Source organism: Rutidosis leptorrhynchoides, chromosome 4 (genome assembly GCF_046630445.1).
Source record: "Rutidosis leptorrhynchoides isolate AG116_Rl617_1_P2 chromosome 4, CSIRO_AGI_Rlap_v1, whole genome shotgun sequence".
Lineage (NCBI taxonomy): Eukaryota > Viridiplantae > Streptophyta > Magnoliopsida > Asterales > Asteraceae > Rutidosis > Rutidosis leptorrhynchoides.
In genome coordinates this window covers 637,571,444-637,585,474 of record NC_092336.1, presented here as the reverse complement: position 1 = coordinate 637,585,474, position 14,031 = coordinate 637,571,444, and the positions used below count along the sequence as shown (strand labels likewise).

Sequence of the window (14,031 nt, the reverse complement as noted above, 5' to 3'; positions counted from 1 at the left end):
AAGATCTATATGTGGAATAGTGAAGACTGCTTGTTTTTATGTTAGCAACATATGTTAAATTCATCTCGAGCAGTTAGAAGCATATTTTTTAAGTCTGCGAGGTTGCAGACAAAATAAGACATTAGTTATCTTATGTCTTCAGAAAAATAAACAGTCTGCAATAAAATGTTTGCAGACATAAGACATAGTAGGATCTGCAGCTAAAAAATAAACAATGCCTAAGTATTTAAGTATGTATATTAACAGTTAAATAATATATAAATATTTATACACATGTGAATCGAGTTCTAGTTGTTAAGACACATGTGTCAAGCATGCTGCATTTTAGTCAAATAAATGGTTCCAAACTATATAATACTAGCTTGTTTATTGCATCATCATTACAATACTGTATATCTGTAAGGAGTAAGTAAACGCATAATAAAATAAGTGCCTCGAAAGTCAAACAAATCTTAGCAATCTATATAGTCATATAAAGCTCTAAAATGATGATGTCATCATTAAGTTAATTATCATTTAATTTTCTTAATGATTGATGTCATAATTATATATTAATTTAATTAAAAAAATAATACAAAATCTTTTATGAAAGGAAATACTAATCTCTACTAAATTTTAATTTTAATTTTCTAAAAAAATTTAAAAGGCATTTATTATTACTAATAATAATAATTATTATTAAAAATATAAATACCCAACTTTGAACGAACTTTATTATTATTATTTACTTTTAATATAATAATTATAATTATAATTATAATTATTATATTATTAATATTCAAATATTGATTCTTTTTACCAAATTAATTACGTTACATATGTATGCAAAAATACATGTCTCTATATATTTATAAAAACAACAAGTTTCTTAGTCAAACGGGTCATTAAAATAAATGACTTTAGCATTTATATTCACTTAATACCTAAAATATGTCATTAAATTGTTTCGTTTATCACGGGTCATTTCACTAGTTTAATTACAACTAGTAAAATGACCCGTGAAATCACGGGTTTATTTAAAGAAAACAATTTAATAACATATTTTAGGTATTAAGTGAATGTAAACGCTAAAGTCATTTATTTTAATGACCCGTTTGAGTAAGAAACTTGTCGTTATTTCTACAATTATATAGAGACATGTATTTTCGCATACATGTGTAACGTAATTAATTTCGTAAAAAGAATCCATATTTGAATATTAATAATATAGTAATTATAATTATTATTATTATATTAAAAGTAAATAATAATAATAAAGTTTGCTCAAAATTGAGTATTTATATTTTTAATAATAAAATAATAATTAGTAATAATAAATGTCTTTTAAAATTTTTTAGAAAATTAAAATACAATTATTATATAAAAGTTGTACAATATAATTTAAAATCTGTAAAAAAAATTATAATTTAGGAGAGATTAGTATTTTCTTTTATAAAAGATTTCGTATTATTTTTTATTTAAATTAATATAAAATTATGACATCATCATTATGAAAATTAAAGAGTAATTAGCTTAATGACGACATCATCTTTTTAGAGCTTTATATGACTATATAGATTGCTCAAATAATTGCATGATGTGGTTTAATCGTGATAAATGTACACTAAAGATAATGGTAAATCAGAAAGATTTTAACCGAAATAAATATAAATTAAATATATACTGATAATGTCTAGAATTGAATACAAGTATAAAACTAATCATTTATATATATTGTTTTCTTTATAAATCACTTAGAATCCATATCAGAGTAGATGAATATAGGAGTTCTAATTAGATGTGTTTATAAATTACTATAATATAGATGTTTAGCTGTTTACAAAATAAGAAGATAAGCAGTCTTTATAAGTGTAAATGTGTGATTTTTGCTAAATAAAACAGATCAACGCTACCAAAGGGCCTTTGGCCTAACGGTATCAGGAGCCCCTCTGACCTTGAGGTTATGGGTTCAAGTCTTGCTTAGTACATTATTTGTATAAAATTATTAAGTTAACCCATCAACTTTGAGGTTGTCGTTCTAAAAATCACTAAAAGAACCGGAGATGGTTTCAATTCAATCATCAATCTTTATATATTTTTTCCATTTCTTCTGTGAAACACTAGTTTTTTTTTTTTTTTCTTCCTAAAAAGCATAATAACTACTCCAATATCATAAGAAGTTGCAAACACAACAAGTAATTGAGATATGATCACATATATATGGAGCTAGAATTGTTGAATCAAAGTGAAAGTCTTAGCTCCAGATCTAACTCTTGATTGCCATTTGAATCAGAATTCTGATAGCTGCTTGATCCCATTGAATTATTTTGATCTTTCTTTTTATTCTTCCTCAATGACTCCTAAAATAAATGCACACAGCAGAAACTAAGCAAGATTAATATAATTTTCATTAATTTTCAATGCTTATCTCATAAAAAGCACAATGTAGTGTAGTAACTATTTATATTACATAATCACCTCTAGCAAATCTGGGCTAAAAAGGTGTCTACTTATGCCTGCAGGTTGTGCATAGCCTTGAGCTTCAAACATACCACAACTTGCATCCCATCTGATTTATAATGTGGTAATTAATTAACTATGATCAGTTACTAATTTATACTATACCTTTCTGATAATATAGTATATGTAGTATATTTCAAGAAAAATAAATTAAGAGGAGGTTTGATTAATTACCTATGATTAATGCTAGATATATGTGATTCACCATATACGATGTTTGGTCTTTCAAATTCGCCCATACCCGTCTGCATATTTCAAGATTTCGCCAACATATAACTGGTTAGAAGGGTGATAATACGGAGTATATTGTATACATATATTAATTAATCTGACTTTATATCTAGGGTTTATCTATATACCATGTGGGAATGGTGTCCAGGCAAAGTACTAAAAGAAGCTGTAGATTGTGAAGGATATGAGAAAGAAGAAGATGATGATGATGATGAATATGCTGTTTGAATTCTGATATCCTCCTGCATACAGACAATCAAATGATTTGACTTTTTACTATTTTCGCTAGTGAAAACTTCGCTAATTAAGCTAGTCGTTGTATAAAAATAATACTGTACATAAAAAAGATGAAGTAATAACATTTGACATAGTGAATGGTTTTCCACAAAAATGTACTGTAGCTCAACTTCTACTTCTTGAAAAGTAGTGTTGTGTTTTCTTTAGTACGGAGTATTTTACATGCATGAAGATGCATTGCAACTAACAATGAATCGAGTTCTATAGCTTAGAAAGTAACTAAATTTTCATATATATATAATAATGAGTAAAATGAAATGAAATGAAATGAAGATATCTATGAACATATATAAATTTTAAACACATAAAAGGTTGAGCTTTATGAAACCCTAGCTACCAGCCCTTATATTTGATCATATATAGTAGTCAAGCGATCGAGTATTTGAGACGTCAATGGACGATTCAGAATACCAAATATCGCTTGACCCGTACGTGATCAAATATAAGTGTTCGCAGCCATGATCATATAACTTTAATTTAAAGGCTGAACCTTTATATTGTTTTTGTGTGTGTGTATTCACAATTAATGTACGTGTATAATATAAGTTCAAATTTTAAAGACCATATGTATCTAAATATACCTGAGGAAGATAGCCTCCCATTTGGGTATGAAGTCTGATTTTTTCTAATTGAGCAACACCAAGACCTCTTTGTGGTTGCCTTGGTTGTTGTTTATCTGAAGCAGAACCACTACTCTTTTTTCCTTTTCTTGATGATGATCCACTTGTAATTGCAGATGAATAACAAGATCTTTCATTACCATTAAAGTAATTCATCTTTTTTTCTTCGAAATTAATCCTTTTATATATCTCATATATAAATATAAACAAATCTAGCTATGCTTTTTCACCAACTTTGATCTTTTTAAAACCAGCTTCTTTTACTTGTTCTTCTTGAAATCTGATACAAATTAAGATGAGTAGTATATCAGTAAAATATATAGAAGTGATTGATCTCTCTTTATGCTGATCGATCAATTATAGTCCTCTTTTTAAAGCTGTCGATTTTTTTAAAGAAAACTTCACTGATCAGATTGCATTTTGATATACCTTGCAGGTTTTGCCTCTATATATTTGCCTAGATTTTATTCTGTATTTTTTTTTTCTTCTCCTTCTTGCATTTCAATTCAAATTTATTTTAATAATAAGAATCTCTAATTAAATATTCCGTAAATAAAAAATTAGTTGTACTGTTGGGATACATAGATGATCTTGTCACCATAAGAACTTAAGAAGTAATTAAATATGCGTAGAACCTCTTTTAAATGGTCATGGAAAAGATTATCTATTTTTATACTAAGATAAACACAATTTAAATTAAAATACATTCAAATATCTAAATTGTAATATAGTGATTCGTTCCTTAACTAGTTTATAAATTGAATAGATCCCGATCCAAATGAAAATGTAAGTGAAATCGAACATTGTACATACATTAACCAACTACTTACAAAACAATGGAGTACAATAAAACACAATACAAATTATATATAAAAAATCGCAACTTCCCACTACACGAACCAAAATATTCATCAGAAAGTATCGTCGATTAGCAATTGAATGCGAGAAACAAGCGATGTTCTGATGAATGCAAAAGCATTTCTTGAAACCACGAAGACACCCAAACCCATCGATCACCTAGACACATCAAACAAGCGAAACATCCTAGCACTAAAGATACCGGAACATCATAATTAGCCCAATCATCAAACAAACCGAACTAGTAAGGATCGACCTACAGACAGAGACTGCAACTCCACCCGAGACCTCAATGTTGGAAAATAAACTTGATTTTGGGCTATGTGTTTTGGATTTGGGCTTGCAAGTATCAAGTCTTTTGGATCAAGATCATAATCCATTATGTAGAAACTTCTTGTAAAATGTAGTAGACAAAGTGTGTAGAAAGTGTGTAGAATGATCTTATAAAATATCTAGGTCTAGAAGTATCATAATACTAAGAAATATCTAGATGCTAGTAGATTGTGAAGTATTCTAGACTACTCCATTGAGTAGTATAAATAAAGGGCTTCACCCCTCATTTGTAATCAAGCAAAAAAGCAATTCAATAAGCAATAAAAGAAAAGCTTTCAATATCAATCAAACTTCTAAATCATCAATCCTCTCTTCCACAAATAATATACATAACCTCCTATTTCCAACAAATTGGTATCAGAGCTTGGTTCGACAAGATGATGGCCAACAATGTCATCACGTTTCCTCGCCTCACAAAGGATAATTATGATCGATGGAGCATCCAAATGAAGACCTTCCTAGGTGGACAAGACCTATGGTAGATTGTGGAGGAAGGCTATGAGGAACCTACTGAAAAAGGTTCTCTCAGCAAGGAGAAAAAACTATTGAAGACCAACGATCAAAAGGCTCTTTCCATCATCCAACAAAGTGTAGACGATGGAGCTTTTGAGAAAATTGCAAGTGCAACCACCGCCAAGAAAGCATGGGAGATCTTGGAGAATTCTCACAAGGGAGTTGATAAGGTGAAAAAGGTTCGACTACAAACACTACGAGGTGAGTTCGAATCCTTAAATAAGAAAGACTCTGAATCAATTTCCGATTATTTTACAAGAGTCTTGGCGGTTGTCAATCAATTAAAGAGGAATGGTGAAACTTTAAGTGATGTAAGAGTCATTGAGAAAATTCTTAGATCATTAGATTCAAAATTCGACTATATAGTCGTAACCATTGAAGAATCTAAAGATCTAGAATCAATGACTATCGATGAACTCATGGGTTTACTACAAGCCCATGAAGAGAGGTTTAATAAGAAAAGTAAAGAGCCTTTGGAGCAAGCTTTACAAGCAAAACTCTCTTTCAAGGAAGAAAATAGTGAAAAGACTCATCAAACGAGTCAACGAGCTCGTGGTCAAGTACGTAGCCGAGGACGAGGACAAGGATATATCAAACATGGAGGTTATAGTTCTTACAGAAATGAAGAAAGAAGTCAAAATTTTCACCCGACAAGAGGTCGCGGGAGAGGCTACACAAGTAGAAGGCCAAGAGTAAATTTTGCACAAGAAGATAACGAAGCCGTGGAAAACACTTTGTTACTAGCATGCAAAGGTGAAGACAACGGAGAATCGAATTTGTAGTATCTTGACACGGGTGCAAGCAACCATATGTGTGGTGACAAAAGCATGTTAGTGGAGTTAGACTAGGTAACAAGTGAAAATATCACCTTTGGAGATTCCTCAAAAGTCCCGATTAAAGGCAAAGGTAAGATCCTCATCCGCTTGGAAAATAGAAGGCATCAATTTATCTCTAACGTGTATTATGTGCCCAATATGAAGACGAATATACTGAGTATTGGACAACTCTTAGAGAAAGGCTATGATATTCACATGATAAATCGTACCCTTTCTTTAAGAGACCAAAAAGGAGGTTTGATTGCTAAGGTGCCAATATCAATGAATAGGATGTTCATGCTAAATATTCAACATGACATTCCAAGATGTTTAAAAGCATGTTTCAAAGATAATTCTTGGCTTTGGCACATGAGATACGGGCACTTACATTTTAGAGGCTTACAATTATTATCAAGTAAAGGAATGGTGAAGGGTTTACCTCCAATTAATCATCCGGATCAAATATGTGAGGGATGCCTTCTAGGAAAGCACTTTCGAAACAGTTTTCCAACAGAAGCTTCTAGTAGATCGAAGAAACCTCTAGAACTTATTCACACGGATGTGTGTGGACCCATCAGCCCATCGACTTTTGGTAAAAATAGATATTTTCTTCTATTCATTGATGATTTTAGTCGAAAGACATGGGTCTATTTTCTAAAAGAGAAGCCGGAAGCCTTTGGAATGTTCAAGAAGTTTAAAGCATTTGTGGAGAATCAAAGTAGTCTCACCATAAAGGCAATGAGATCCGATCGTGGAGGAGAGTTCACATCCAAGGAATTCAAGGAATTTTTCGACAACAATGGGTTACGACGTCCTCTAACCCTTCCGTATTCACCTCAGCAAAATTGTAACAACCCTGATTTTTCCGTTACTTTCGTTAACCTTCCGTTAGTTTATTTAACGGCGATTATTTAACTTTTATGCGTTTACGTGTATTAAATGCGTACTTGATCTTCGGAGGGTTTTAATAATTAATATGGGTTGGTATTAATTCGAATAAATATTTTGAATAATGAAATACGATGAAAACGATACGATTTTGATCATAGCTTTTTGAGCAACGAAACGCTCGGGTTTATTTTAATAATTAATTTTATTAATTATTAACTTTTTAAAATATTTAATTTATTGGGTTTTTAATAAATTAAACAATTGGTTGCATTTAACGATCGGGTTAGCGTTCCGGGCCTTCGGTACGACTAAACGACACTTAAAACGGACCACGATTACACGGGATTGCAAAACGAGAGCTCGGGAACCCCATGGGGGCCCCATTTGGCCAAACCCCCTCCCCTCCCCCCTTATTTTGTTAATTTTTAGCTAATGGAGGGACTTAAGTGCAATTAGGGGTATTTAGTCCATGTATAAATTAATTAGTACTTGTATTCTTTTCCCTAAACCTAATTAGAAACAAAGAACGCAGCTTTTCCCTCCTCCTTCTCCTCCTATCGTCGACCAACACCATCACCACCATACCTTCATCTTTCAAAATTAGCAAAAGTGTTATACACGAATCGCGTTCATCTCCTCGTTCTCTATCCATTGGTATAAACAATTTTGTGATCTAAGGTATAATTGCATAAACCCTAATTCTTAAAATCTGAATTTTATTAAAGTTTCATAGTTATGTTGTCAATTGCTCAAGTCTATACGCGTACGTGTTAATTGTAATCGTTATTTTGATTGTTTGATGCGCTAGGGTTTAAAAACGAATTTATATTTGTTTGATCAGAAAAATTAAGTTTTTCAAATGTTAATTATTATATTATAATTAGATTTCTTGCGAAAAACTATTGAGTTTAGGCTTTGGATTCGCTTGATTTCGTTTCCGTATGATTAAGTTATGTCGATTTGAATTATCGTTGTGTTTTTGTTGCTTGGTCAGAAATCTGGTATTGATAGAAAATGAATTGGAATGTGAAACTTATACCACTGGAAAGACTTAAAAACACTCAAGTAAGACTAGGATATCATGTCGTTTGCTTATGTATAGCCCAAGATATGCTAGAATTAGTGTAAATGTAGTTTTATACAGCACTTGCATGAAAATAACATTGTATGATAAAATGTGTTAACTTCTGTGATTAAAGCTTTGCATATTTGAAAAGTAGACAAAAATTACTTCATCTTTCATGTGGATATCATAGGCTAATTGTATCTAGATCTTCGGATAATCGTATGCGAATGTGACTAACTAAATGAGAATCGAATCTGTAAATTAATCACTGTTTTGTACTCTGTGGATTATGTGAATTGTTTGAGCATGTATGATTCTGGGAAATGAAACTTAACATAATATGTGACTTATTGTTAGTTATGTCAATCTCTGAAACTTTATGCATTGGGCACAATAGAGCCATACTTTATGTGAATTCTGATTTGAGCTGAAAACTGAATGTTCAACTTGCGCGAATAAACTGTACCAATTGGCTAAACAATGTAACATCCCGCCTTTTTCTGTTTACTTTTCCGTTTAATTATTTAAAGTCCGTTATATGACTATAACATCTCCCGTTAATACGCGTTTTAAATTATCTCGTTTAGGTAATTCACGCACCCGAACGAAAGTTGAGGGACTAAACTTGACAAGGGATCAAACCCTTGACTAGGTCAAAGGGTCAAACCCCTTTCATCCATTCATTTTCATCCTCATCTTTTACTACTTCCAAATCCTCTCAACATTCAATCCTTAATTCATCATCTAAATCCGATTTTGGAGGCTAACATCAAAACAAATTACATATTTGGAATCCTCTCTTCATTCTCTACGTTTTGATACTAATTTCATCTCGATTGGGTAACTTTCTAAAAACTCTAAATTTCATAATCTTAGTGTTCTTGACTTAAAGGTGTGTTAATTAGTGTCTATGGCTCATTGTGATGTCGTATATGTAATTTGTATGCTCGATCTTGTGAATTGACATAACTAGCATGAACTTGAAAAAGAGCTTGTTAAATCTTTGATTTTGGATGATGAAATGTGTTTAGATGTTAATGGTTGTGTGTTCAAAGTGTTAGTTACTTCATTAGCTTCGTTTTGGTGTGTTGATTGACATGAAAACCTTACATTAACATGATTATTGGTTTTGAGATTTTGGTTAGGGTTTGATAAGCTTTATATGAACTTTTGAGGTATCAAATGCTATGAAATATTGTTGATAAGTGTTTTGTTGCAATGTGTGTTTGATTACCTTCGAAACGGCATATCATACATGTAAATTGGTTGCCCGAATCATGAAATGCGTTTTTAGAACTTGAACCTTTGATTATGAATGTTTAATGCGGTTTTGGGTTGTTGTAAGTGTTGAATTGCTCGTTGAAATGTGTCTATTCGTTTTCCTCGTCAAAATACCTTTATGATGATATAAGATACATGTTTTGGTTGTTTGCGGATCATAAAATGTGTTAGTTTGGTTTTTGGTTCGTGCACTTAGGAGTTTTCTGCATCAGACTTGAATACGGACCTGGACGCCGTCCAGATCTTTGGACGCCGTCTCAGCCTTCAAAGATGGATGCCGTCCAGACAATCTGGACGCCGTCCAGATACACTGGCAGACTTCTGTCTTCGCTGGTCATTTTACGGAAAATGTTTGCTATACTATGGACCTCCGATTCACATGTAACTTGTTCTAACATGCTCATATATGATTAAAAACCTCAGAAAAATAGTTCGGGACCTGACCCGAACGTGTTGACTTTTTCGTTGACTTTAACCCGACCTAAGTTGACTTTTAATCAAACTTAACCAAATGTTTGTGCAATCGTTCTAACATGCTTTTATACTTATACCTTGCATGAAACATGACAATTTGATTCACATGCTATTATGATCGAGTCTTAACGAGCCATAGGACTAATTGAACATCTTTGACCAATCGTGACTATCGTTATTGATACAACCTATTTGTTTAGGTCAAGACTAGTATTATTCTTTGCACACATTACTTGTTGAAGTACTTATTACTCGTGCACACAATGTGAGATCATAGTCCCACTTTTACTCTTTTGCACTTACATTTGGGATGAGAAAACATAAATGTTTCTTTTTACTAAGTGAACACAAGTACAGGAAAACAAACATTCTACATACGAGTTTGAACAAAAATCCTCAATTCGATTATCATTAGTTACACTTGCCGGGTGTAAGCGAGAACTTATGTTATATGGCCATATGGGTTTGAAAAACCCTCATTCAAACGGTTCGCTACCGTTTACGAATGAAATATATTTTCGAGAAACAGTGTATGTTCTAACACTATTGTGATGGGGTTCTATGGAAGGAATGTTAAGCATTGATAATTGGGTGCTCGTGAAACAAACTTTTGGAATGTATTACTATTATATCATTGTTGCAAATCTTGTGGTTCACTTGTACTTACTTACTCAAACCTATGATTTCACCAACGTTTTTGTTGACAGATTTCTATGTTTTTCTCAGGTCCTTGAACATTTGTGTGATACATGCTTCTGCTCATTACTTTTGATACTTGCTTGGATGTCGAGTAAACATGCATACGTGGAGCGTCTTTTGGCTACTTTCATTTGTGTCGCATATGTTTAAATTGTACTTTAAACTTTGTTATGTAACTAGTTGTCAAACTACCTTGTAAACCTTGAAACATCTTTACTTTTGAAATGAATGCGACATACTTTTGGTCAAACGTTATTTTAAAGACTTATGACCACGTAACGGGACCTAAGTAGACGGCGCCGTCAAATGACAATTTTGTCGGGTCGCTACAGATGGTATCAGAGCGTTGGTTGTAGGGATTTAGAGTTCATTGGTGTCAACCTGAGTCATAGGGTACATTAGTGAGTCTAGACTACAACCGGCATATAGACTTGAAGTAGGAATTACTTGACTACTTGTGCATTATACTCGAAAGTTTCTACTCATATCTACTCTTGTTTCATCTTAACCTCACGTTGTTTAATTTGATTGACGTGCCACCTTGACTATATGAAATGATGTCGAATGCACATATGAATCAGGGTAATATAATTTCCGGGATTATATTACGGTGACTCATATGAACGTTCCGATATTGTGGCATAAAGAATTTAAGGCGAGTCAAGGAAAATTTTTCTCTCTATCCTTATTCCATATCATGATTAGTATTATTGAAAATACTAATCAACGGTATTCTTGTGTTTTGAAGGAACAATGCCTCCTCGTCGTGTGCCATGCCATAAGACTCCCGAACAAGCTCTACAACGAATGATAGCCACCGCCGTGGAAGCGGCCATGGCCGATCACTCCTCCAACAATAACAACAACCACAACAACAACAATCAAGGAGCCGGTAACTCAAGCGAGGGATGCTCCTATAAAGCCTTCATGGGGTGCAAACCTCATACTTTTGATGGGACCGGGGGACCGGTTACTCTCACTCGATGGTTCGAACAAACAGCGGCCGTCTTTAGCATAAGCGGTTGTCGGGACCAAGATAAGGTCAAATACTCCACTCACACTTTCGCCGGTGTCGCCCTCACATGGTGGAACACCTATGTACAATCAGTGGGTACCGATGAAGCTCACGCCCTCTCTTGGGCCGACTTGAGGGAAAAGATGATTGTCTAATATTTCCCTCGTGAAGAAACCCGAAGGCTCGAACAAGAGCTAAGAACTTTAAAGGCGGTCGGAAATGATCTCAAGGCTTATAATCAACGATTTTCCCAACTAGCCTTGATGTGCCCAAATCTTGTGAACCCCGAAGCTTTAAGGGTTGAACTTTACATGGATGGTCTTCCAAAGAGCATCAAACACGGAGTAATGTCATCCAAACCCAATAATCATCAAGAAGCTTTGAACATGGCCCGCAAATTGATAGAAACGGTGGACGAAATTGTAGTGTCGGCACCTAAAGCCGAGGATAAGTCGGGTAACAACAAAAGAAAGTGGGAAGCCCCCCAATCAAGCAACAACAACTTTGCTAAGAAGCCTTACACCTCCGACGGCAAGAAGGGTTATGCCGGGAACCTACCTCTTTGCAACAAATGCAACAAACATCACTTTGGTGAATGTGGCAAGTTAATTTGCCACCGGTGCCAAGGAGTTGGTCATAAGGCCAATGAGTGTAAAAGTGTTGCCCCAATCGCTCGAAAGGGGCCCAATGCACCAAAAACGGGCACTTGTTATGAATGTGGCCAAACGGGCCATTATAGAAATGCATGCCCGAAGAGGAAAGATAACCCCAATACGCGCGGCCGAGCTTTCAACATCAACACCGAGGAAGCCCGAGATGACAATGAATTAGTCACGGGTACGTTTCTTCTCAACAACACTTATGTTACTTGTTTATTCGATTCGGGTGCCGATAAATGCTTTGTATCCGAGACTTTGATTCATTCTTTTAGCACTCCACCACTCCCACTAGATACCACTTATACCATTGAAGTGACCAACGGGAAACTATTGAGTGCCGACACATATTACCGGGGGTGCACATTAAACATTTTGGGTAATGAGTTTGAAATTGACTTGATACCCATGGAACTAGGAAGCTTTGATGTAATAATCGGTATGAATTGGTTAGCCAAAACGAAATCTCACATCCTTTGTGATCTTAACGCAATCCGAATTCCTATCGAGAATGGTGAACCTTTGATTGTTTATGGCGATAAGAGTTGCACCGGACTCAACCTCATTTCGTGCCTTAAAGTTAGAAAACTACTCCGTAAGGGTTGTTTTGCGATCCTTGCTCACGTTAAGAAAGTCGAGTCCGATGAGAAGCACATCGATGATGTGCCAATTGTTAGTGACTATTCCGATGTATTTCCCGACGAATTGCCGGGTCTTCCACCTCATCGACCAGTTGAATTCCAAATCGATCTTATTCCGGGAGCCACACCCGTAGAACGTACACCATATAGACTCGCTCCATCCGAAATGCAAGAATTACAAAGTCAAATCCAAGAACTACTTGATCGTGGTTTTATCCAACCTAGCCATTCACCATGGGGCGCTCCAATTTTGTTCGTTAAGAAGAAAGATGGATCCCTACGAATGTGCATTGATTATCGTGAACTAAATAAATTGATGGTTAAGAACCGATATCCTCTTCCTCGCATCGATGACCTCTTTGATCAATTACAAGGGTCTTGTGTATATTCAAAAATCGATCTCCGTTCGGGTTATCATCAACTAAGGGTTAAGGAGGAAGACATCTCCAAAACCGCTTTCTGGACTCGTTATGGTAGTTATGAATTCCTTGTCATGCCATTTGGTCTCACTAATGCACTGGCAGTATTCATGGATCTTATGAACTGCGTGTGCAAACCGTACCTTGACAAATTCGTTATCGTGTTCATCGATGATATTTTGGTCTATTCTAATAGCGAAGAAGAGCACGAACAACATCTCCGACTTGTGCTCGAACTTTTAAGACAAGAATGACTCTATGCCAAATTCTCCAAGTGTGAATTTTGGTTGAAGGAAGTTCAATTTCTTGGTCATGTTGTAAGTGACCAAGGTATTAAAGTCGATCTAACGAAAATCGAAGCCATTAGTAAATGGGAGACTCCTACAACACCTACTCACATTCGTCAATTCTTGGGTCTCGCCGGATACTACCGTAGATTCATCAAGGATTTCTCTTTGGTTGCTCGTCTTCTAACCGCTTTAACTCACAAGGGAAAGAAATTCAATTGGGCGACCGAACAAGAATCCGCATTTCAAATCTTGAAAACAAAGCTAACCACCGCTCCTATCTTGTCACTTCCCGAAGGCAATGACGATTTTGTTGTGTATTGCGACGCCTCAAAACATGGTTTTGGGTGTGTGTTGATGCAATGAACGAAAGTCATTTCTTATGCTTCTCGACAACTCAAAATTCATGAACGAAACTACACGACACATGATCTCG

The 14,031-nt window shown here is 34.5% G+C and overlaps 1 protein-coding gene across 1 annotated transcript; it reads right to left on the bottom strand.

The window, feature by feature from the left end:
• Positions 1-2,219: 2,219 nt before the first annotated feature.
• LOC139843154 (protein SPEAR1-like) lies at positions 2,220-3,803 on the bottom strand. Its single transcript, XM_071833223.1, has 5 exons — positions 3,609-3,803; positions 2,859-2,972; positions 2,674-2,750; positions 2,454-2,548; positions 2,220-2,341 (listed from the first exon to the last, which is right to left on the bottom strand). Exons 1-5 carry the CDS (start codon positions 3,801-3,803, stop codon positions 2,220-2,222), a joined length of 603 nt encoding a protein of 200 aa, XP_071689324.1.
• Positions 3,804-14,031: the final 10,228 nt, after the last annotated feature.